At 46.5% G+C, this 24,815-nt stretch overlaps 1 protein-coding gene across 1 annotated transcript; it reads left to right on the top strand.

Moving 5' to 3' along the window:
- Positions 1 to 21,052: 21,052 nt before the first annotated feature.
- LOC147986330 (uncharacterized) lies at positions 21,053 to 24,223 on the top strand. The gene is made up of 4 exons (XM_087540024.1): positions 21,053 to 21,064; positions 23,369 to 23,524; positions 23,777 to 23,983; positions 24,113 to 24,223. The coding sequence occupies exons 1-4, from the start codon at positions 21,053 to 21,055 to the stop codon at positions 24,221 to 24,223; spliced, it is 486 nt and encodes a 161-aa protein (XP_087396150.1).
- The last annotated feature ends 592 nt before the right edge of the window (positions 24,224 to 24,815 follow it).

Below are 24,815 nucleotides of genomic sequence, written 5' to 3' on the forward strand. Positions count from 1 at the left end.
ACCCACCACCCACTTAGTAGCCACTGTCAACAACTTAACCGACATGCTCGACTTTGGCTCTGAAGACTTCGACGGTATGGACGACGAAGCCGGAGACGAACAGGATCCACCGCCCTCGGGGCACTGGACCGCCACCTCATCATATGATATATATATATGGTGGACACCCCCAAAGAAGCCAATGGCGAGGAGAAAGCGGAGGATGACCCCTCCAAGAAGCAACCCAAGCGCCGACGTCAGCGGCGCCGCTCTAAGTCCCGCCACAGTAAGAGCAGTGATACCGGTACAAGAGATAATAACACTCCGGATAGCGCCGAAGACAACAACAATCCCCTCCAGCACAGTGAAGAGCTGGAGGACGAACAAGCTAGCTCTCCAGAGCGGGCAGCAGATGGAGAACTGGAGGAGGACAATTATATGCCTCTCTCCGAAGACGAGGCGAGCCTCGGCGACGACGAGTTTATCGTGCCTGAGGACCCCGTCGAGCAAGAGCGCTTCAAGCGCCGGCTTATGGCCACGGCAAATAGCCTAAAGAAGAAACAACAACAGCTTCAAGCTGATCAAGACTTGCTAGCAGACAGGTGGACCGAAGTCCTTGCGGCCAAGGAGCATGAACTCGAGCGCCCGTCCAAGAGTTACCCAAAACGCAGGTTGCTACCTCACCTCGAGGAGTAAGCATTCAAACCTCATTCACCAGTGCACAATGTGGCTGACCGGCCACTACGCTGCCGAGCTAGAGAGGCGCTTCAGCCCAAAGTTCAGCCCGCACCCTGTCGCCACTCAGTCAAAGATACTAAGGCCTGGGGCAACACAGAGGACCTGCGAGACATCTTGGACAGCAAGGCAAAAATCGCAAGGTCAATATACGGGACATGAGCACGTGCGCCCACACGGGACGATGATCGTCGCGTCAGATACACCAAGAGTAAATCCGGCCGGGCCGAATACAGCAGACAAGACTCATATGAACTACGTCGGGATATAGCCCCGCACAGAGGCGCCGCACACCCCCTATGCTTCACTGATGAAGTTATGAATCATGAATTCCCGGAGGGTTTCAAACCCGTAAACACCGAATCATACGACGGCACAACAGATCCCGCTGTATGGATTGAGGATTTCCTCCTTCACATCCACATGGCCCGTGGTGACGATCTACATGCCATCAAGTACCTCCCACTAAAACTCAAAGGACCAGCTCGGCATTGGCTGAATAGCTTGCCAGCTGATTCCATCGGCAGTTGGGAGGATTTGGAAGATGTATTTCTTGACAATTTCCAGGGCACTTATGTGCGGCCACCGGATGCTGATGACTTGAGCTACATAACCCAGCAGCCAGGGGAATCGGCCAGACAATTCTGGACACGGTTCCTGACTAAGAAAAATCAAATTGTAGACTGTCCAGATGCAGAAGCCCTAGCGGCATTTAAGCATAACATCCGCGACGAGTGGCTCACCCGCCACTTCGGCCAGGAGAAGCCAAAATCTATGGCAGCCCTCACAACACTCATGCCCCGCTTTTGCGCGGGCGAGGACAGCTGGCTGGCTCGCAGCAACAACACATCAAGGAATTCGGATACCTCGGATACCAAAGACGTTAACGGTAGGAAGCATCGTAATAGACCAAAGCGCCGCAATAACGGCGATAACTCCGAAGATACGGCAGTCAACGCCGGATTCAAAGGCTCTAGATCCAGTCAGCGGAAAAAGCCATTCAAAAGAAATACCCTGGCTCCGTCCAGTCTGGATCGCATACTAGATTGCTCGTGTCATATCCACGGCACCCCCGACAAGCCAACCAATCACACCAACAGAGAGTGCTGGGTGTTCAAGCAGGCCGCAAGTTAAATGCCGAAAACAAGGACAAGGGGCTGCATAGCGATGAGGAGGAGGAGCCACGGCCGCCGAACCCAGAAGGGCAGAAGGGGTTTTCCCCACAAGTAAAGACAGTAAACATGATATACACAACCCACATTCCCAAGAGGGAGCGGAAGCGTGCACTACGGGACGTCTACGCGCTGGAGCCCGTCGCCCCGAAGTTCAACCCATGGTCTGCTTGTCCGATCACCTTCGATCGCAGGGACCACCCCACTAGCATCCGTCATGGCGGATCTGCCGCACTGGTCCTAGACCCCATCATTGACAGATTTCACCTCACTCGAGTCCTTATGGACGGTGGCAGCAGCCTGAACCTGCTTTATCAGGATACAGTGCGAAAAATGGGTATCGATCCCTCAAGGATCAAACCCAGCAAAACCACCTTTAAAGGCGTCATCCCAGGTGTAGAGGCCCATTGCACAGGCTCAGTCACACTGGAAGTGGTCTTCGGATCACCGGATAACTTCCAAAGTGAAGAGTTAATCTTCGACATCGTCCAGTTTCGTAGTGGCTATCACGCACTGCTCGGACGGACACCATTTGCAAAATTCAATGCAGTGCTGCATTACGCATACCTCAAGCTCAAGATGCCAGGACCTCGCGGGGTCATAACAGTAAATGGAAACATAGAACGCTCGCTCCGTTCGGAAGAGCACACTGCGGCCCTTGCAGCAGAGGCACAATGCAGCCTGTTCAGACAGACCAGTCATTCGGCCGTACAGCCCCCAGACACCTTCAAGTGCGTCCGGAATAATCTGCAACAGGATCGCCTGGCGCGATCTACGCTCGCCTAGCAATTCGGCCCCCGTCCCAGTCCCAGTGCAGCAACGAAATTCGTGTCGCGCGTACATAACTACGCATTGAAAATACCATGGACATAGGCAGGGGCACAATCAGGACACGCCCCACATTGTGGCTTAACCACACCAGGGGCTGTATACCTTTGACATTCCTTTTCTCTTTCAGGGCCTAACTCTTCGAAAGGCCTTTTTGGCAGTACGACTAGCAGACACATTCCGGAAGCAACAACCGAGGCGGCAAGAAGCTATGATGAACACGGGAACCGCCAGGTGGTCTCTAGTAATACTTGATATACCCGCTTTTCACTCTTTATGCGTAGCTTGCCTTGGATGGGACATTTCGAATTGTCCTACTTTCAGCTTATTGCACTACTTGTACCAGTATGCTTCGACGTATTATTCAAATAACAATGCATATTATTAATCTGTCATTGCATTATTTAAGTTTTATGCTTTCTCTTATATGTCCATTTACGACATTCCGCACCTGCACGCTCGGGTATGGTCAGTACGCCAGGGGCTCTCGTTCACCCCGTAATACGGCGCAAGAAGTCTGAACACTTTCGACAGTGCGGCACCCCGAACTTATAGCATTATATGCATCCGCTCTGAATCATGTCTCGGGTCAAATGTTGGGTTGCCCGGCTCCCATGCTTTGGTACCTTACATTCCGCTATATCGGCTAAGGTAGCGGTGGGAGAACTACTGCGATTGTGTCCCGGTTCTTCCGGACGAGCACCTCAGTAGAGAAAGCCAAAAACTGACTGTCATGATAAGGTGAGAGACTGGTCACTGTTCGAGAGGTTTCAAGTCCTTAAATACTTTTTCCGCTTCGGGTGAGGAGTCGGCCTTGTCCGGCTTAGGCGTGTATAGCGCCCCAAATTCGGCCCTCCGAATACCAGGGGCTTCGCCAAAATTTAAAATCATAGACTTCTATGGCTAAGTGAGAGTGATAAAGCATTATAGTCCGATTGCCTGGTTCGTTGTGCTGAACACCTCCCTTGGAGGACCCAACATTGGGGTAAAGAGTGTTCAGGTTTATCCCGAACACCCCGGTACTAGTTACATGGGGGCAGAAGCTGACGACTGGCCAACTCTCAGATTTTATAAACGGCCGCACAGAAGGTAATATTTTAAATTAAGAAAGCGTCGCATGGCGCAAATGAACTTGTTTCATATTACAAGATCACATGAGCATGTTCATTCAAAAATTACATCCTTGGCACACTCATCTGCCACTAGGCGGGATCCCTCCAGGAGACCCTCATAATAATTCTCGGGGCGGCGATGCTCCTTGCCCTCCGGCGGCCCCTCCTTCACAAGCTTCACGGCGTCCAGCTTCGCCCAGTGCACCTTCGCCCGGGCAAAAGCCCTGCGTGCACCTTCGATGTAGACGGACCGCTTGATGACCTCAAGCCGTGGGCAGGCTTCCACTAGCCGTCGCACCAGACCGAAGTAGCTGCCGGACAGGGGCTCACCAGGCCACATCCGGACTATAAGGCCCCTCATGGCCTGTTCGGCCGCCTTGTGAAGTTCGACCAACTGCTTCAGCTGGTCGCTCAAGGCCACGGGGTGTTCGGTCCCAGTATACTGAGACCAGAACAACTTCTCCGTTGAGCTCCCCTCCTCAGCCCGGTAAAATTCCGCAGCATCCAGCACACTGCGGGGAAGATCTCCAAACGCCCCTAGAGAGCTCCGAACTCGGGTAAGAAAAAGGAAATTCTCCTTCGCATGCTTGCTTTGCATATTGAATGCCTTACCCGCTGCTATCTTCTTTGCCCCATCAATCTCCTGGAGGGCCTTGTGGGCTTCGGGCTTGGTGCTCCGGACGCTTTCAAGTGCCTGCGCGAGCTCGGACTCTCGCGTTTTAGAGTCCAAATCCAAGGACTCATGCTTTTTGGCGAGAGCCTCGAGCTCTTGCTGCACCTCGCCCACTCGGGCTTCTTGTTTCTCCCGTTCAATTCGTTCCTTGGCCGCATTGTCTTCAGCCTCAAACAACGCCTTCCTCACGGTTGCCACCTCGGTCGTGGCCCCTGACAAATCCATGATGATCCTATTACTTTATACCAGAACTTCTTTTTAACTATATAGACAGGGGTATTTCTTACCTTTGCTCTCTTCGAGTTGCCTCTTGGTCAGGCTGAGCTCGTCCTCGGACCGCTTCAAGTCCTGCTTCAGCGCAGAGACCTCCGCAATACGTGCGGCATCGGCCAGCAGTGAAGCCTGCACATACACATAGACATACTCTAATTAGACTCCTGAGTTATCATTTGATCCTCTATTCGGCTTTTCTTCGCGAACGCCGAACAAAGCATCAGGGGCTACTATCTATGCGGTATATTTTCTTATACTTTGATTGCTCACCTTAAAGCCTGTTAGGAGGCTGGTCTTCACGATTTTGGCGGACTGAACCTTCTCGACCACCGCACTCATGATAGTGCGGTGCTCTTCTTCGATGGAAGCGTTGCGAAGCGCTTCCAGCAGGTTGTCCGGTGCCCCTGGTTGGACAGAGGACACCAGCACAGATGGTTGGCCCCCCTTAATGGGGGACCGCCTGCCAAAGTCCGGAACCATTGAAGGTTCCGGCGCGGTGTCCGGCTGGGGACCGAACTCGAAGCCCGTAGGAGCCTCCCTCCCTTGGTACCCAAGGTCCGGGAGGTCGCCGTGAGGTGCCCCCAGTACTGCCTCCCCTTGAGACGGTGCCTCTTGAGACACCACCTCGGCGTTGTCCGTAGGGCGAGGGGTGGAAGCCGTCGGAGGAGAATCGCTGTTCATATCCGACGAGCCCAAAGAGCCGCTCGACGAGGGTACGTCGAGACGAGCTCGGGCCGGACTGCATAATCAGGTTCGACATGAGCAAAGGCAGTACAATATAACATACCATGAAGTACTATGGTGTCCAGACACTTACGACTTCGCTAGGGGCTTGTCCCTGGGCAGCCACTCGTCGCCGCTGTCGGCGGCCTTCGTGGCACAGTCCGGAAGGAGGGTCCTTCCCTTCTTGGACCCTTCGGCCTCCCCGGATGGGTCGGCCTTCCTTTTCTTGTCTCCCCCGGCTGGGGGGGAGAACTTTTCTCCTCCTCCTCCTTTTCGTGGGAGGAGTGTGCATCGGAGTCATCGTCCGATGACTCCGATACAACCTTGCACCGGAGACCCTTTCGGGTCCCCTCCGCCTTCTTCTTGGTATTTTCCAGCACCTCGTAGGGTGCCGGAGTCAGCATCTTCATCAGAAGAGCGTCTGCAGGATCTTCGGGCAGCGGGGCTGGGCTATCAAGCTGCTCCGCCGTCTCTATCCAGTCCTGTTAATGACATGGAAGTTCAGATCCTGCACACAACTAAACTGGGGCAAATGAATACCCTGAGAAATATAAAAAGCTTAACGGATTGGCGCGGCGCTTTGCGCTGAGTCCGCGATCCTCGTTGAGGGGGGGGGATCTCGGCGCTCTTGAACAGCACCCTCCAGACATCCTCGTGCGTCGTGTCATAGAGCTCTCGCAGCGTCTGGTGTTTGGACGATTCGAACTCCCACGAAACAAATGCCCGCCGTTGACACGGAAGGATCCGGTGGAAGAGCATCACCTGGACCACGTTGACGAGCTTGATTTTCTTGCTTGTCATGTTTTGGATGCAGGTCTGGAGTCCGGTCAACTCTACTGGAGAGCCCCAGGACAGGCCCTTATTTTTCCAGGAGGTAAGCCGCGTGGGGATTCCAGATCGAAATTTGGGGGCCGCCACCCAGTCGGAGTCACGCGGCTCGGTGATATAGAACCACCCCGATTGCCACCCCTTTATGGTATGCACATAGGTGCCCTCGAGCTAGGTGACATTAGGCATCTTGCCCACCATGGCGCCTCCGCACTCTGCTTGCTGGCCGCTCACCACCTTCGGTTTGACATTGAAGGTTTTCAGCCATAGGCCGAAGTGGGGCCTTATGCGGAGGAAGGCCTCGCACACGACGATAAACGTCGAGATGTTGAGGATGAAGTTGGGCGCCAGATCATGAAAATCCAGCCCATAGTATAACATGAGCCCGCGGACAAACGGGTGGAGGGGAAATCCTAGTCCGCGGACGAAATGGGTAAGAAAAACTACCCTCTCATGGGGTTCGGGCATTGGGACGATCTGCCCCGCATCGGGCAGCCGGTGCGCGATATCCGCGGCCAGATATTCGGCTTCCCGTAATTTTTTGACGTTCTCCTCCGTGACGGAGGAGACCATCCACTTGCCTCCTGTTCCCGACAAGCTTAGAGTGGTTTGAGAAGAAGAACGCGAGCTTGGGCGCTGGAGCTCGAGTGTGCGGGAATGGGTAAGCGAGGAAGAAGAAGGCGTGGGCGAAAAAGTAAATCCTTATCCCTTTATAAGGGTAGAAGAGGCGACGTGTCTCCCCACTTGCCTAGCAAAACCGCTTATTCCCCAGGCGCCGTAATTGATGGCACGGTTGGGTTACCCACGTCCGTATTGATGAGAATCCTGTGATAAGGGGAACACGATCTCTGCTTTGACAAGACGTGTCAAGAAAACCGCCTCACGATATGTGCGGAGCTGGTTGGGAAAATGGTTCGAATAGTGACCGGGACATGGCATGATGTCATGCTGTCAAAACGTGTCAGCAGATTGGATTTGTGGACATATTCTCTCTACGATGGTATGTGGGATTTATTTTACAGGGTCGGGCACTATCCTTCCATTCAAACTCTTCCATGGTGTATTCGGAGGAGGAACCCGCCTTGCAATGCCGAAGACAACACTGCGCGCCGGACTCATCTTCATTGAAGCCTGGTTCAGGGGCTACTGAGGGAGTCCTGGATTAGGGGGTCTCCGGACAGCCGGACTGTTGGACTATGAAGATACAAGATTGAAGACTTCGTCCTCTGTCCAGATGGGACTCTACTTGGCGTTGAAGGCAAACTAGGAAATACGGATATGTATATCTCCTCCTTCGTAACCGACCTTGTGTAACCCTAGCCTCCTCCGGTGTCTATATAAACCGGAGGGTTTTAGTCCGTAGGACAACATACAATCATACCATAGGCTAGCTTCTAGGGTTTAGCCTCTCTGATCTCGTGGTAGATCTACTCTTGTAATACTCATATCATCAAGAACAATCAAGCAGGACATAGGGTTTTACCTCTATCAAGAGGGCCCGAACCTGGGTAAAACATTGTGTCCCCTGCCTCCTTTTACCATCTGCCTTAGACGCACAGTTCGGGACCCCCTACCCGAGATCCGCCGGTTTTGACACCGACAAAGAGTGTGTGATCATTCATGTGTATCTTCAAAACATCATCCAAATGAAGAGAGTTGGAAAGATTCAAGGTTGATAAAGACTAAGTCAAGAGTGAATCAAGTTGATCAACACACAAAGCGTACAAGATCTACCGAGGGATCAAGTTATCCCATGGTATGATAAGCATTTTCCATTATGCTTTGTGTACTAACCCATGGTATTCGTGAGAGTTCTTTGTGGGGTTAGGTTGAAGTGTGCAAGTTCAAGTGGAGCATCACGAAGAGATCATCCTTGAAGCTTGCCGTCCATTGTGGTGTCAATGGACTTGTGAAGATGTGCCAAAGAGCGGCTCACCCATAGTTGAGTATGGGGGAGCAAACATCTAGTCTTCATCGAGCCAACGCAATCAAGAAAGGTGGTCCAACTTGAGGGAGCCGAGATCGTCATCATCTAGCTCAAATGGACTATGGCAAGGCAAAGGTTTGCCCTTGATAGGTTATCTATTTTACCGGTCTCATGGTGGTAGTTTAAAGACCGGGTTATAGGATCGATTGCCGTACTATCAAGGGGGGCTCTTAAGTGAGTAGCTTGATCATATCGTTCGTAGAGAGCTCAAACCATTGCATGCTTGCATCATCTCTCTTGGTTCTTGTTTGGTTTTCTCCTTGTGAGATTTGGAGCTTATGGTCATCTTCTTGACAAGTTCATCGAAAACCGAGTTCACATGCTTCTTCTATTGCGTTTTTGGTGTTGGAGGTTTTACCAATCTTATTCGAGGAAGGGTTCTCACCTTTTTCTTATGGGCCTTTTCTTATTTCCTTCTTATTATTATTTCTTTCAAGTTTGTGTTAGCCCTTGTCTCTAGCTTTCCAACAAACATGGTTTCGTTCAATTCGGAGTCCGTTTGCAGAAGTTGTGTCAGTTTTGGTGTCCTTAAAAAGGCTGCAGCGGTACTACCGCTCATGGGAGAGGTACTACCGCTTGGAGGCGACGTAATTTTTTACTACCGCTGTTGGGAGCGGTACTACCGCAGCTACTTCCGCTCTGGACCAAAAAACATCATAAGTCCAGCGGTGGTAGGCACGGATGTATTTTTTTAGTACCGCTCGCAAGCAATAGTACTGCTACCCTTTGAGGTAGTACCGCTACCCCTAGCGGTAGTACCGTGAGGTCGAGCGGTAGTACCGCTCTATGCGGGCTGTGAGCATAACAGTTGGATTTCCCCCCTCCTATAAAAGAGGGTCTTCTTCCCCAATGAACCTTATCCTTTGAGCTCATGTTCTTCCCCCATTGTTGACCTTCTTCGAGCTTGCTACCTCTCAATCCCTCCATGGATCCTTGCTAGTTTTGGGGGGGGGGGAGAGAGAGGAGATCTAGATCCACATTTCCACCAATCACTTTCTCCTCTATGTGAGGGGAACCCCTTGGATCTAGATCTTGGAGTTCTTGGTGTGCTCATTCTTGTCCTTCCTCTCACTTTTCTCCCTAGTATTATGTGACGCCCCCGATTCAATCGTACACTTATCATACATGCAAACGTGTACAATCAAGATCAGAGACTCACAAGAAGATATCACAACACAACTATAAAAATAAAATAAGTCATACAAGCATCATATTACAAGCCAGGGGCCTCGAGGGCTCGAATACAAGAGCTCGATCATAGATGAGTCAGCGGAAGCAACAATATCTGAGTACAGACATAAGTTAATCAAGTCGCCATAAGATGGATAGCACAAACTGGGATACATATCGAAAGAGGCGCAGGCCTCCTACCTGGGATCCTCCTGAACTACTCCTAGTGTTGTCAGCGGCCTGCACGTAGTAGTAGGCACCTCCAGTGTAGTAGGAGTCGTCATCGACGGTGGCGTCTGGCTCCTAGGCTCCATCATCTGGTTGCGACAACCAGGAAGAAAGGAAAGGGGGAAAAGGAGGAGCAAAGCAACCGTTAGTACTCATCCAAAGTATTCGCAAGCAAGGATCTACACTACATATGCATTGGTATCAATGAAATGGGTAGTATCTGTAGACTGAACTGCAGAATTCCAGAATAAGAGGGGGATAGCTAGTTATATCGAAGACTACGCTTCTGGCAGCCTGCATCTTGAAGCCGTAGAAGAGAGTAGATGGTAAGTTCACCAAGTATCATCGTATAGCATAATCCTATCCGAGGATCATCTCCTCGTCGCCCTGTTAGAGAGCGATCACCGGTTGTATCTGGCACTTGAAAGGGTGGGTTTTATTAAGTATCTGGTTCTAGTTGTCAAAAGGTCAAGGTACAACTTCGGGTCGTCCTTTTATCGAGGGACATGGCTATTCGAATAGATAAACTTCCCTGCAGGGGTGCACTGAGGGAGTCCTGGATTAGGGGGTCCTCGGACAGCCGGACTATATACTTGGCCGGACTGTTGGACTATGAAGATACAAGACTGAAGGCTTCATCCCGTGTCCGGGTGGGACTCTCCTTTGCGTGGAAGGCAAGCTTGGCGATTCGGATATGTAGATCTCCTTCTTTGTAACCGACTTTGTGTAACCCTAGCCCCCTCTGGTGTCTATATAAACCGGAGGGTTTAGTCTGTAGGACAACAACAATCATAATCATAGGCTAGCTTCGAGGGTTTAGCCTCTACGATCTCGTGGTAGATCAACTCTTGTAATACTCATATCATCAAGATCAATCAAGCAGGAAGTAGGGTGTTACCTCCATCGAGAGGGCCCGAACCTGGGTAAACATTGTGTCCCCTGCCTCCTGTTACCATCAGCCTTAGACGCATAGTTCAGGACCCCCTACCCGAGATTCGCCGGTTTTGACACCGACATTGGTGCTTTCGTTGAGAGTTCCACTATGCCGTCATGATAAAGGCTTGATGGCTCCTTCGATCATCGGCAACGATGCGATCCAGGGTGAGGTTTTTCTCCCCGGACAGATCTTCGTATTCGGCGGCTTCATACTGTGGGCCAACTCGCTTGGCCATCGGGAGCAGATCGATAGCTACGCCCCTGGCCATCAGGTTAGGTTTGGAAGCTTGAACTATACTGCCGACATCCGCGGAGACTTAATCTTCGACAGATTCGAGCCCATTTCAGGTGCGCCGCACAGTCACGACGAGCATGACTTAGCTCTGCCGTCGGACGGTGTTCGGGAGATCACACCTGCGGCTACTCCGGCCCTCAATCCGTAGCAGATCGTGCCGTCCAATGACGGGTGGAGGGACCCCGCCACGGAGGCCGCACACTCAGCGGCGATAGAGCCGAATACTAACTTCACATCCTACGAGACCTGTGTCATCAGACCCTTGGATTCGTCCCCAGCCACAAGCTCCGAACCACTTGCGTCCGTGCCTATCGAATCTTATTGGGCACCGATCATGGAGTTTACGTCCGCGGATATCTTTCAGCACTCGCCCTTGGGCGACGTGCTAAATTCATTGAGGTCTCTCTCCTTGTCAGGAGACCCTTGGCCAAACTATGTCTGGCTTGAGTGGGAAGCGGACGATGAAGAAATTCATTCCCCACCCACCACCCACTTAATAGCCACTGTCGACGACTTAACCGACATGCTTGATTTCGGCTCCGAAGACATCGACGGTATGGACGACGATGCATGAGAAGAACAAGAACCAACGCCCACGGGGCGCTGGACAGCCACCTCATGATATGATATATATATATATATATATATATATATATACATAAACACTATTCTGATCACGGGATCAGAATAATATTCTGATCACAACCTGAACTGCCTGAGTAACGCGACCGAACTTCCCTATGTACTAACCTGACCTTCTGGCTATCTTCGCAACCGTGGCTTTCCCTCCGAGTTTTTCTGATTCATGTTGTTTGTGATGTAAGTGTAATGTGGACATGTTTTTTGGAGTCTAAATGATTGTTTTGATTCGTATTCTAGCACGTTGGCGGATTTGCTCTCGGGGTCATGATGAACTTGTTTCTGTTACAAGTTTAATGCATGTTTTGGATGTTGTCGAAGTTCTGGAACGATGGGGATTAGGTTTTAGTACGAGTTTGGAGCACAAATTCTTTGTTATTTCAAACAAATTTGAAATCGCCTATGTTCTTCATCCGCCCGAGATGCAACCCGCGCTTCTATTGATTTCTCGTTTTTCTTTAAAGTTTGCTGCCTGATTTGCGTACTTTAGTGAAATTCGAGGCTTACTAATCCGTAAATTTTAATCGGGAGGGTCCTTACGGTTTGATTTCTAGCGATTTGATGTTGGCACTCCCTGCGGGTTTCTGCACATGTTATTTTAGCAGTTTTGAAATTTACCCTCTGGTCCTTTCAGTTGTCGAAAGGTAGTTGCCAGATCATTTCCAAGGGGGTGCGGACGTGTTGCAATCTTGTGGAGATGATTTTATGCTTCGGACGAATTCGTTTGTTCATTATTTCTAGATCTTCTAATGGTCGTTGTACAAGCTGGACTTCTGCGTTTTCATACCTGAACTTCTTGTTTTCCTTCGTTGGATCCTGTCGGGGCTGGGGCGGCTCGGGATAGGGATCGGGGGAGGATCAGGTTGATCCTGTTGGGTCTGTCCGGGTTTCTGTGCTGTACTTCTGCGTCGTCATACCTGAACTTCTTCTTTTTTCTTTTTGCTGCAAGATAATGCAGCAAGTCCTTTGTATCAGAAACCCTTACTAGATTTTGTTCTGCAATTTTTGTTGTAGCTAGTGTGTAAGCGTGGAGCTGGACCACAGGAACATGCACCCTCTTTTTCCCTTAGTCTATGTTTTGGTATAGTTTTTTGATCATCCACTTATCTTTGGTAAGATCTGGACTTCTCTTTTTTTATTAATGGTTGAACTTTTGGTTTTCCAGATTACATTCCACATTTGCAAGGCGAAGGCGCATGGTGCTCTATATTTTTCTTTGTTTGGTTTCCTTTCGTATTTTTAATTCTTCAGATGTTCCTTTTTATACTTTTGTCTTGTGAGCAATCATGGGATTAGCCCAAGTATGCATGCACTTTTTCCAGATCATGTAAGGGTCGTTTGTAGAAGCTAGACTTCTATGTTCTTTATATGTGAACTTCTGCTTTTTCCTTCTTTGCAAAGTAATAAAGCAATTCCTATGTATTTCCTTCTTTTTTATGTTACTTTTTCATTCTTTGCATTTGTTTGGATTTTTTTGACTTAGTCCCGTGAACAGCCATGTAATTGGGCGATGGATATGCGTATTTTTTTATTTTTTCTAGTATGTTATTTGTACTTATAATATTTGTTGTTCTTCACTGAATAACTATCCTGAACTTCAGTGTGATAATCGTTTTTAACATGTTAAATTTGAGGTTGTTATTTTTTGGATTTAAATATTTTGTAGATATTGAAATCGGCATTACGCGTATTGACCAATGCGGTAGCGCGAGGCCGAGCAGGGGGGGAGGGCCCCCCTCCCCTCCCCCTGCGAGGCTGAGACAGGAACAAGTCGGAGCAGGCGACGACGCGGCGTGCCGTGTCGTCGCATGCGGAGGCGAGTCCGTCAGATCCGTGACCCCACTATCTATCTTAGGGTTTTTAGGGTTTAGGGTTATTATGGTTTAGTGTTAGATATGAACTTCATCTGTTTTTGTACTTGAACTTCTTCATTTTGTTTCTTAGGGTTTATTTATTCTTATGCCATTACTTCTTTTATTAGAGTACTTGAACTTCTGTTCTTTATTTTTTGAACTTCTTTCTGTTGCTGTTTAGGTGCATATTTATGTATGTATTTTTCTTCCTTTGGTAGTGCATTTGCCATCTATTTTTGGTTTTAAGGATATCAGCAGTGCTATCGTGTGAAGTTATCTAATTATAATAGATGCATTCAAATGGTGCATTCATTTATCTATAGATGTATTTACTTTTTTAGCTGTTGGGGGGTGAGGGGGGGGGGTAAAACTGTAAATTCAGTGGCACTGCAATTCCTACGACAGATAGGCATTAAGTGAGCATCTCCCTCGTCACCACCTGTCAGAAAACCCCTCTCCCCCTGTCGCTTGCTCTCTTCCCTCTCTCCGTTGCTTCGCTGCCTTCCTCGCCTCCAACTCCCCCCGATTTCTCCGCCCCTGTCCCCTGCCCTCGTGCTGGAGTAACCGGCGCATGCCCCCGGTCCTATTTCTCCCCCACGCCCCGCTCTCCCTCGCCCAACCCGCTCTATTCTGCTCTGAAGCGAGGGCGGCCACTGCCTGCGCGGTTGCAAGGTGCGCGTGGCGTCGTGGGGAGTGGAAGAACCGCCGCGGGATTCGTGTGTGCGGGGGTTGTTTCGAGAGGTACAAATGCTGCCCCCGCCCCCCTAATGCTTGCTTTTAGTTTCGTCAGATCTGTCGAGTCCGCCTCCTGTGTGCTCTCGCGTCCGCCTCGTACCCCCTTCTTCTGATGGTTTGATGGGAGATTAGGTAGGGTTCTTGTGCGTGTGGTGGGTGGATTCCATTCCCCCGTGGTCAGATTTGTCTATGAGATGCTTGTGTGTGCTATTTCTCCATTCCAAGTTGATTGGATTTCATTTCCCCTTTGGTGATTTCAGCATTTAGATGCATGTGAGAGAGGGTGTGGTGTGATGGTTAATGCTGAATCTGATGTATCTAATTGTCTTAGTATTGTTGATTTTGAAGTCTAGATTGTGTCTGTCACATGCTAGTTAGTTTCTGGATTCTTTTTTTTGTTTGTGCTTGCCTATATGTGCTACTGTTCATGTTTTCATACTTGTTGATATTATCTAGTTGTTTCATCCTAGGGTTTCATTTAGTTATTTTTTGTATTTGTTGTATGATTTTCTACCCGCTAACTATATGCATTCTATCCCCTGTTTTTAGTAGGTTGTTCTAGGGTTTGGAGTTTCATTCGTCAAGGGCGTTGTGTTGTCATGGCTTCCAAACCTTCTCCAGGTATCTTAATGTAGTTGGATCTTGTATTTTAAAGTAGTATTTCTTATATATGTCTGCCCATATCTTCATTTAGTTTTCTTGTTGGACTGCCATTCTTATTAGTGTGAACTTCTAAGAAAGGTTATGTGTATGCTTTTTACCCTTAGCTTGAGTTAGTAGTGTTGCTTCACTTTTTAGTTCATGATTTGCAGGTGAAACTATGTCACCAAGTGTTGTTGGACTTCCCAAATGATTCATATTTATAGTGTATATCTTTTTTTTATTTGTTATCATGTTCATGGTATTGATATTTAGTTTGGCTGTGAAATACTATTTGTGGTCATGCTACATATTTTTTATGTGCTATTTTGCTTGGGTCACATAGTTGAACTTCTGGTTTTAATTATTGTTTGTTCATAATGAAATTTGGTTGAACTTCTGTTATGCACATTTTGTGTTTACTACTTTGTTATATATCGTTGAACTTCTGGACATTCATGCTATATGTAGTAGCCCCTCTGAGTGTAGATTGTTTTTATAGTTAGTGTGTAGATTTTAGTTTGTTTGTTGTGTTTACTGCTTTGTTAGGTATTGTTGAACTTCTTGTTATTGGACATTGTTGTCAAAGTAGAAGTCCCTTTGGTGTAGGATTGTGCATTAGAACTCAATTGGCTTTTTACTTGCATTTTTTGTAGTTGGTGATGAGTTGAGTAGTTCTGAAAAAAATGCCTGCGATCAAGATGGAGCTTCAGAGGTTAATACTGATGCTCCAATATCTGATGCAGCTAAATCACCCATTATCCCTTTGACTTTGATTGCTGAGGTTGCTTCGAGCCTTGAGAATGTTTCAAGCCTCGAGGATCTTGCTTCTGCAGCTCTTGCTTCACCTAGTATGTGAAACCCCTTTTCTTTTCATTTTCAAGTTTTCAGCCATGTTTTTTTAGCTTGTTCATGTCGTTTGTTTTTTTTGTTTTTGTTCATGACTTTTTTTTTTTATTTTTTGCTTCGATTTTTTGTGTTCTTTGCAGATGTGTCCACAGAGGAGGAAGCTGTGAACACCATCAACGATGTTTTATCTGAGTTGGGTTTATCAGAAAACCCTGCTGCAGCTGAGGAGGGGGCTCCCTCAGTCAAAGGTTGTGATTCCATTCCGGATCCTTTGTGCTCTCTTCAGATGTTAGAGACGCAGTCGCAGTCTGTTGATGGCACTGAACCTGTCATGCAACCCGAGGATGTGCCTTTTCAACTTCTCCTAGAGGACCAACGTAAGAGGAAGAAGCAAGAAAATTTTGACAAGAATAGGGCGGCCTGCCTTGAGAAAGGTTCTGATGTTCCTGGATCTGTTCATGCGGCTGAGCTCACTGTTGAGGAAGACGTGTCGTGTGGTAGTGATGGCACAGTTGTCCCTGTTAAGAAGAAAATCAAGAAGACTATTGCGAGGAAGCTAGTAGTTGGTGAAGTTACTCCTCGGAGGAGCCCACGTGTTTCAAGGCCTGCAGAAGTTGTTGAAGATGAAGGGTTAGGCCTTGGTGGTACGCCACGCCGTAGTCCTCGTGTGCTTGCCATTGCCGCGCCTACACCTTCTCCGCTTGGTGCTGGTGCATCTGGTAAGGGGAAGAAATGCGGCGTGAAGCGCAAGGTTCCACCTGCAAAGGTCAACAAGGGTGTGAAGAAGCGTTCTCGTGTCAATCCAGAGGACAAGGATGATGCTGATTTCAATGCTGATGACGAGGACGACGTCGATGATGATGCTGCCTCTAATCAGGTATGAATGTCTCATGTTTACTGGTTTTTAGAGCATTTGTCGCCGTTGCTGTAGTTTTATTGTTTTTAGCACTGCCTTGGCGTACATAGCTGACCTTCTGCTCCATCTCAATATAGACGAATAAATTAGCCGACGTGCTTTGCTTTTATGGTATTTACTGCCTTTGTGTACATAGTTGGACTTCTGGGTATATACATGAAGAAATTAGCTCAACTTGTTTTGTATACATGTTTGATTACTGCCTTAGTGTATATGGTTGAACTTCTGCTTTTTAACTTTCCAACATTTTTGAAAGCATGTTGACTAGTGTTCATACATGGTTGTACTGCCTATGTAAACATGGTTGGACTTATGAGATACATGTTTGATTACTGCCTTGGTATACATGGTTGAACTTCTGCTTTTGTAAATTTCCAACATTTTTTTGAAAGCATGTTGACTAGTGTTCATACATGGTTGTACTGCCTATGTAGACATAGTTGGACTTCTGAGATACATGTTTGATTACTGCCTTGGTATACATGGTTGAACTTCTGCTTTTGTAAATTTCCAACATTTTTTTGAAAGCATGTTGACTAGTGTTCATACATGGTTGTACTGCCTATGTAGACATGGTTGGACTTCTGAGATGTAGTGCGTATATGTAGGCATAAGTGGAATTTTGGTGAAGGTTGTGTGTCTCATTGTTCTGCCTTTTTTCCTTGTCAATGTATTTTTTTTCAGTATCAGCTTGTACAGCGGCCTGAGAGGAGGAAGAGAGGAGGCAAAGCGCCCGAAGAAGGTGGCCAAGGAGGAGGTGAGGCGAAACGTTTTAACAAGACGGTTCGCTGCTCACTAGGAGAGGTCAAGACGTGTGCGAAAATGCTACAAGATAGGCACAAGGCGAGGGTTATCAAGGCTGGTTTTGGTTGTGTGTTTGACTTGAAGGTTGATTCCAACATTTCTCGTCCTTTGATGGGCAACATCTACACGAGGATTGACCCTTCAACCATGATTTTGGACATGGGTGAGGTGAATAAGGTTATACGTATTACAAGTGATGCTATTCACCATCTCTTTGGGTTCCCTCAAGGTAATCGTACCCCCCTAGGCCCTCGAATGATGGTTTCGATGATGCTGTTATGAGGTTGAAGGGCAAGCTTGGGTATGCTAGGAGCGACGACATCAAGACAAAGGATTTGCGAATATCCTCGCTGAACTTGTGAAGGATGAGACGAAGGATGATCTTGCTCTGCAGGTGTTTTACCTTATTGTTTTCATGAAGGTGGTTATCCCTGGAACATCTACACGATTGTCCAGGGAGGCAGCAATGGCCGAGAACCTTGTGTTTGAGGATATGGCAGACATGGACTACTGCCAGTTGGTTTTTGAAGATATTCGGAGTGCTGTTGTTAGGTATCAGCAAGGTACTAGCAGAGGAAAAGCTGTCACAGGCTGTGCCATCACGCCGCTTCTTATGTATCTGGACTGCCTTATCATTGGCAAGACGCCTAATATTGACTTGAGGACCCCTCGCATCAATTTCATGGATCAAACCAAGCTTCTTGAGCTTGCTGCGGCTGACTTGGTCACGAAAGGTGATGATGACCCAACCAACTGGGTGTTTGGGAGACTGCCTATGAGTGTTTCTATGCATTATTCTTTCCTTGAACTTCTGGTATTGTCTTGTATATTTTTTGTTCCCATGTTCCTTCATTTGTTTTCTGACGCGTTGACTTTTGTTTTTGTATGCAGTGGAAGACACAGGCTGAGGTTGTGTTCTTTAGGGTTATCGAACGTCCTGTTCTAACTATGCCTCGTTCTGCCGGCCTAGGGAGTGGAAGTTCCCCAAGATTTGAATTCTGCCGGGATGTTAATACTGGTGCCCCCTGTAGATCCAGGAGGTTCTTCTGCCCGTGTGAGTGCTGTAGGTGGCGTTTCTTGCGAGGATTTGTTTGAAGCTGCCAATGTTTCTCTAGTTAGGATTGACAGTCTTCTTGAAACTGTTTGTGGGGAGTTGGCTCGTGTTCCTTCGACTGCTGAGCGTCTTAGTCGCGTTGATGGGATTCTTCCTCCCGGGCACGGGTTTGATGCTGAGTCTTCGAAGGAGGTCTTATGTATTGAAGTTAAATTTCTTGAAGAGCTTCGTCAGAGCACTTCCCACCTCCGGACTAGCGTTGGGCTGTTCAAGGAAATGCAGGATGCTCGTTGCAAGCCTTTTGAAGATGAGGCAAGTGTTGTTGTGAGACAGATTCAGAGGTAGGATTCTGTTCGTTCAGGTCGTGAAGGAGGCCACATGGAGCATACCAAAGAGGTTTGCACTAATGTTCAATGTTAAATGTTAGCTTTTCAGTTATTACTGTTTGTGGTCATAGGTGAACGTTGTTGATTTGATGTGTCGTAAATTGTTTCTTTTTTAGCACTAGTGTTCCTAGGTGACCTTATCTATTTATTGAACCTGAACTTCAACTGCTATAGCACCTGAACTTCCATGACTTGCCCTTTTTTGTTCCCTTTTGTATCTTAGAGTAGTTTGATATCTGACCTTCTATGTTTACTGTATTTTGGACTTCCATTATGTGTCAGTTGTGATAGCTGAACCTTCTCTGATTGTGCAATCTGAACTTCTGCTGATTAGATATTTGTTTTCTAAATGATTTTTTAGGCTGTTCATGATGATGCTAGGGTTGAGAAGGATGTTTTACCTGCGCATGAAGCTGCTCCTGTGCATGAGGCTGCCCCTGTGCATGAACCTGCTCCGGCTAGTGGCGTAATAGTTGATGAGGTTCATGGCAGTGAAAATGAGGTACCATTTTTCTTGTCCATTTTGTCTTGTTGCCCCTGAGACGGACTTGCTGCTCCTGTGCATGAGGTTCAGTCAGCCCTTTGTAATGACTTTCTGTTTCTTTTTGCAGCAGCAGAATGATGATGTTAGTGTTCCTCCAGAGAAGGTTGCAGACATGTCCGTCTCAAGCACCGGTTGCTCCGACGGGGTGGTCCTGACTGAACTTCAGTCATCCATTGTCGCCGAGGTTTCAAATGCTGAGCAGGGCAAGACAACTGGAGACATCATTTTGGAGAAAGATGCTATTGAGTCTGCTGTTGAAACTGGTGGGAGTGCTGCTGCAAGCCCGGAGAAGTATCCTGCAGCAGAGCCATCAGTTGATGTTAATGCTGTACAGGCACAACCAAAAGTTTTTCTTGTTTCAGATTCTCCAGCTGCTCCAGCTGCTGCTGGTGTCCTTCCTGACGACGCTGCAACGTCTGCTGGAGATGACGATGAAGATACCGAAAGCGATAGCTATGGAGAGGAGGTTGATCATTCCAGTGCTGCCACTAGTCTAGGCAAGGATCCATGAAGAGAGGAGCATGCTTCTCTCTTCTTTCCCCATTCCCTTCCCTCTTTGTTGTTTTGGTTTAGTCCATGATATCCCCTGTGAACTGCCTGTGTGGTCTAAGTTGAACTTCTGGTTTTGTTGTTTGTCGTGTGGGTTGTAAAGAATGTTAAGTGAACCTGTTTTCTATGTGAGTGGATGTTTGTAATGCATGGGTTGTGATGTCTATGATGCTGTGTTTTATCTTTTCTGATGTAGCAGCTGAGATGTGCTTATGTTTTGAATGTTTGTGCTTGAATGTTGGTCTTAATTAAAACTATCATGAATCTATGTGCTTTGAGTGTTGCTGTTAATTGCTATTTTCTTTTTGGTGAGCAGATAGTGACCTTGCTGTCATGCGAAAGAAGGTTGATGACTTTTATTACAGTGTAACTAGGCTTAGGAACGACCGTTCCAAGAGGTGAGTGCAGCTGCTCAACATTTACATCATCCATGTACCCCCTGTGAACTGCCTGTGGTTTCATACCTGAACTTCTCAACTCTATGTACCTGAACTTCTTCTTTTTTGCTTCTCTGGCGCTGAACTTCTGGCCTCTTTTGTACTATACTGCCTGTTGTGATATAGCTGAACTTCTGTGCTAACATGTGTTATGAACTTCCTGAGTTCCTGCTGCTTAACTTGTTTTACTTTCTATTCGCTTGTTTTTAGATTAATGATTATGTTCCAAAACAAGGAGTGTGAAGCTTCTGTTCTAGAAGTCGCAACATCTTTTGGTCCTCGCGGAATGCTTACATCTAATGTGGCTGAGTGTGCACTCTATTGTCTACGTGCGAAGTACTAGGGATCGGATAAACTCATCCTGCCGTATTGGGTTTGTGTAAGTCAACCATACAGTGATTTCTTTTCTGTTTTGTTCCTTACCATTTTAGTTAAAACTTGTTCGTCTCATTTTTGTATTTTTTCATATGTTGGTGTTGTCTGCATTATTTTAGGACAAGATTTTTAGAGGTCAATTTGATTCCCGTGTGAGGAAGTACTTCATGGCGAGTGGTCCAGATAGCATGGATGCACATGATTCGGTATGCAATATCTTGTTCTTTGTCTCTGTATTAGTTTAGCAGTGCGATCCACTATGTTAATATTTGTTTTATTTTTCTTTTGTACCATTCTGATATTAATTCTCATTTTTTAATGATTCATGTGTTTATGATGCTTCAGGTTGTTTTCCCTACTTTTGACCCGCCTGAGCTTCCTGCTTCCATGGGTGGTGTCGGTCATTGGGTGTCGGTGTTCCTTGACCTGAAGAATTCAAGGTTCCAGCTTCTCGATTCCTACTATGGACCAAAAGATGAATGTGCGGTACGCCTGTTTCGACAGATGACCGACAACATCAAGAGGCTTTGGAAGGATGCCAGCAACGACAGGGAGACACCCTTCAGTCCTATTAGCATCAACAATTTCCCTCTGGATTGGATTGATGTCCCCCAACAGCAAAACAAGTATGAGTTTGACTTTTTCTCTTTTATCACTTCTGTTTAACTGTAGTTGTACTTAAGCTGCGACGTGTTTAATTCGTTGGCTTTCTTTTTCTGTCCTAACACTATTTCTTTTTACTTCGTTTGATGGCAGTATCGACTGCGGATTCTTCATGCTTACGAATGTTAATTTGTATCATGACGGGGTTCTTGCAAATTATTCCCATGAGAATATCGGGGATATTAGGAAGACGTGGCTGTACTCAATCGCTTCTTCTAACCTGTTTGAGACAGACTTCCAAGCTCTGTTTGGCTACTACACATGTAAGTATTTTGGAACTTGTACTGCTTACCTGCACTGCATCTTTTGTTCTACCCGAACTTCATATTTTTCTCTGAACTTGGACTTCTGCTTGAGGTCTGGCTGGGCTGCTGGTTTCGGAAGGAGAGGAGCATTTTCTTTGTACATGAACTTCATTTCTATCTTTTTAATTTTGCTTGTGTGTTTTGTTTTGCTTAAATGGACATGATCATTTTCTTTTATAATTGAACTTCAGAGATGATACCTTTCTATGGTTTTGTTAGCTGTAGTTGAATGATTTCCAGTTCAACGGTTTATCTTGAACTGTGCCTCTGGTTGTGCTTGAACTTCATTTAGTTTTTTACTGCAACTAATTTTTTTAGGTCAGCTTGAGTAGTAACCATGTCATCTTTATTAGTTGTACTGCACATTGTGATGTTCCTGAACTTCAGTTGTATTTTTAATGGTGATGTTTTCTCTTCCTTTTTTTCTTTGACAGTGGATCCACTGGAGTTGACCGATTACCACTACTCATTCCTCGGGTCACAGGAATACCAGCCTAGGGAGGAACCGATGAGTACAGCTCCGATAGAAGATGATAGACCTTGGACCCTCATTCCTTCCAAGTTGGGGAAGCAGGCTGGTGGTATTCGTGGTACTCCAAAAACCCCGTGCTATAGGAAGGATGATGCAGTCGAAGCAGCCGAAGCAGAAGTGATTTCGTTCGATGATGATTTTGAGAATATTGCTTACCCGAAGAATGCTAAATGTGTTGCTGGTATTGTTGCTGGTAGAGGTGGGAAGAATGCTGTCATCACCAGGAGGAAACCGGCAGTTGAGTCTGGGAACATAACTTCCTCCAAGAGAGCATCTAGATTGCCTTTGAAGTGGCGTTCTCCTGTCGCTCCCCTGAAAAAATACAGTTACCCTCATCTATCCGAGGCCCGGAAGTTGAAACAGTATGTGCTGAGTAAAGACGGTCTGGAGAAGTATTCTGAGTGAGTTACCCTCATCTGTCGCTCCCTTGCCTTGGAGTTGTAGTGTCTGAACTTGTTGTATTGTCTGAACTGCCGTTGTTATAGTATCTGAAATTCTGTTTTATGTCTCCCCTTGCCTTTTGAATTATAGTGTCTGAACTTCTATTTGTTGTTGTATCTGAACTTCTAATTTTTTACCATCCTTTTGTATTCTGTAGGACAAGCTACTGCATGTTTACCATCCCTGCGAATGTGATTGACCTCACAGGACGTGTCCTTTATACGCTTTTCCGTGAAGGGCAGTAGATGGAAGGAGACATAATGGATTATCTCAGAAATTTGTGGAAGGATAAGCCGGAGACCTCTGAGATGTTCACTAGTGCTGACAGGGTTGTACTTAGTCCCTACTTCATACATGTTTTAGTTATTTGCACCCCTATCTCCTTTTTTGCCTTAGTTTTGTTGTAGTGGCATCTGGGAGGTGTTTTAATTGTGTTTTGGTGAATGCACAGTACTGCCTGGAGTATGATTTCTACGCTGCAATAGTTCCAAAGTTTGATGCAAAAAAATCTACTGGTCTCCTCCCAATGTTTGTTCGCAAGGAAGAAGACCTTCTTAACGCAAAGCTGGTTAGTTTTTCATAACTCTTTGCTTTTTTTAATTTCATGTGCATCCTTTTGCTGAGTTTGTCAAGAAGTTTTTGTTCATGCCGGTTCTTCAGTACATATGCTTTATAGTTTGTGTTCATCGGTCCTTTCATTCTTGGCAGGTTTTCTTGATTCTATTCAAGCCAATTGGCACAACGGCGCACTACAGTGTGTACGTGGTGAATAGATATCGTGGGAGCATTGACATCCTTGATTCACTTTCTTATGATAATATGGAAACGTCGCGATCGAGTTTCCACGGGGACTGCCAAAATATCGTGAGTGTTTCTTAGCCTGAACCTCCTTTCACATTCTCTTGTTTGACACGAAGTTTATTATGCCTTGTGTTGACAAAATATGTTGCTGTCTCTGTTTTGGTAATACTGCTTGAACTGACTATCATTTATAAGTTGAACTTCTGCTATTTTGTTTAGGTGGATCTTATGCAAGTGTCGCCTTTTTATGTACCTGAACTTAACTATTTTGGTTAACATGTTTTTGACATCATCTAATTTGGTTATTTCTGGTAGATGAAGAGATTTGTTGGGTTACTCGAGGAGGTGTACGGCAAGGCTGCATACAAGGCGAGCAAGCAGCCTAACTGGGTGACTATTGCAAAGAGGCCGACTTTCATCGATGTTCCGAAGCAGAAGAGTAATGATTGTGGTTTCTTTGCTGTGAAGTTCAGCTCTTCGTATGATGGCGATGAGATTGTTGAAGATTTTGGTGATGTGGAAGTATGTTCTGTCTTTTGTTCTTGTCTCATCATCCTTTGATTATTCTTGTGTGTTTTTGCTGAGACGCTCCTGCTGTGGTTTTAGATATCCGTTACTAAACCATCGTTTTCACCTTTCTTTTGTTTGCAGGCTGCTGCAGATGACTGGAAGGCTGAGTTCATGCACACTCTGATGTTTAGCGAGAAGAATGAAATCGTGCGTTCAGAGCTCCCTAAAGAGATCCAGTCCTTTGGCCCGTGAATTCGAAGCATTAGTTTCATATGTAGTTTTGATTTCGTACAGATTTTTAGGTTTGATAATGATTGGAACAATTCCGTAAAGATTTGCTTGTAAGAATGTTTTTAGTGATTTGTGTATCTATAGGTGCAGCACTATTACTTATGATATTGTGGACAAATACATTTGGTGTGAAGAATGATTTGGCTTTGTGAATTTCAATGTACTGCGTCGTTTTTCAGTATCCATGTGTCGAATGTTTTTGCCCCAACAGATGTACCTGAACTTCTGCCTCGATTTTGGTTTAACTGCTTGATTTTTTTGTGTTGTTTATTTTCGGGCTCCCAACATATGATCGTAGACTTGAACTTGTACTTTGAGATGTGGCTGGGCTGCTGGTTTCAGATGGAGAGGATATTTTGTGTTTGTGTAATGTATTGGTAATGTTCAACCCAACCAATATGTATGCTTTTGCGTAGAATCTATATTTGTTTTTTTGTGTTGTTTTCAAGTGCGGACGTATTTCATATGTAAATCTGTGCAGAAATATTGTTGATGTTTCTTTATCTTTTTGTCGGCATTGTACATGAACTTCTGCACGTATCCAAGCATAACT

Source organism: Triticum urartu, chromosome 2A (assembly GCF_056163025.1).
Source record: "Triticum urartu cultivar PI428250 chromosome 2A, HENAU_Tu73, whole genome shotgun sequence".
In the NCBI taxonomy this organism is placed as follows: Eukaryota; Viridiplantae; Streptophyta; class Magnoliopsida; order Poales; family Poaceae; genus Triticum; species Triticum urartu.

Excerpts from the sequence above, each read along its gene's own strand:
- LOC147986330 (XM_087540024.1), top strand. Across the intron at positions 23,525-23,776 it reads ACGGGGACTGCCAAAATATC|ATGAAGAGATTTGTTGGGTT; the intron begins GTGAGTGTTTCT and ends TATTTCTGGTAG. Across the intron at positions 23,984-24,112 it reads AAGATTTTGGTGATGTGGAA|GCTGCTGCAGATGACTGGAA; the intron begins GTATGTTCTGTC and ends TTTTGTTTGCAG.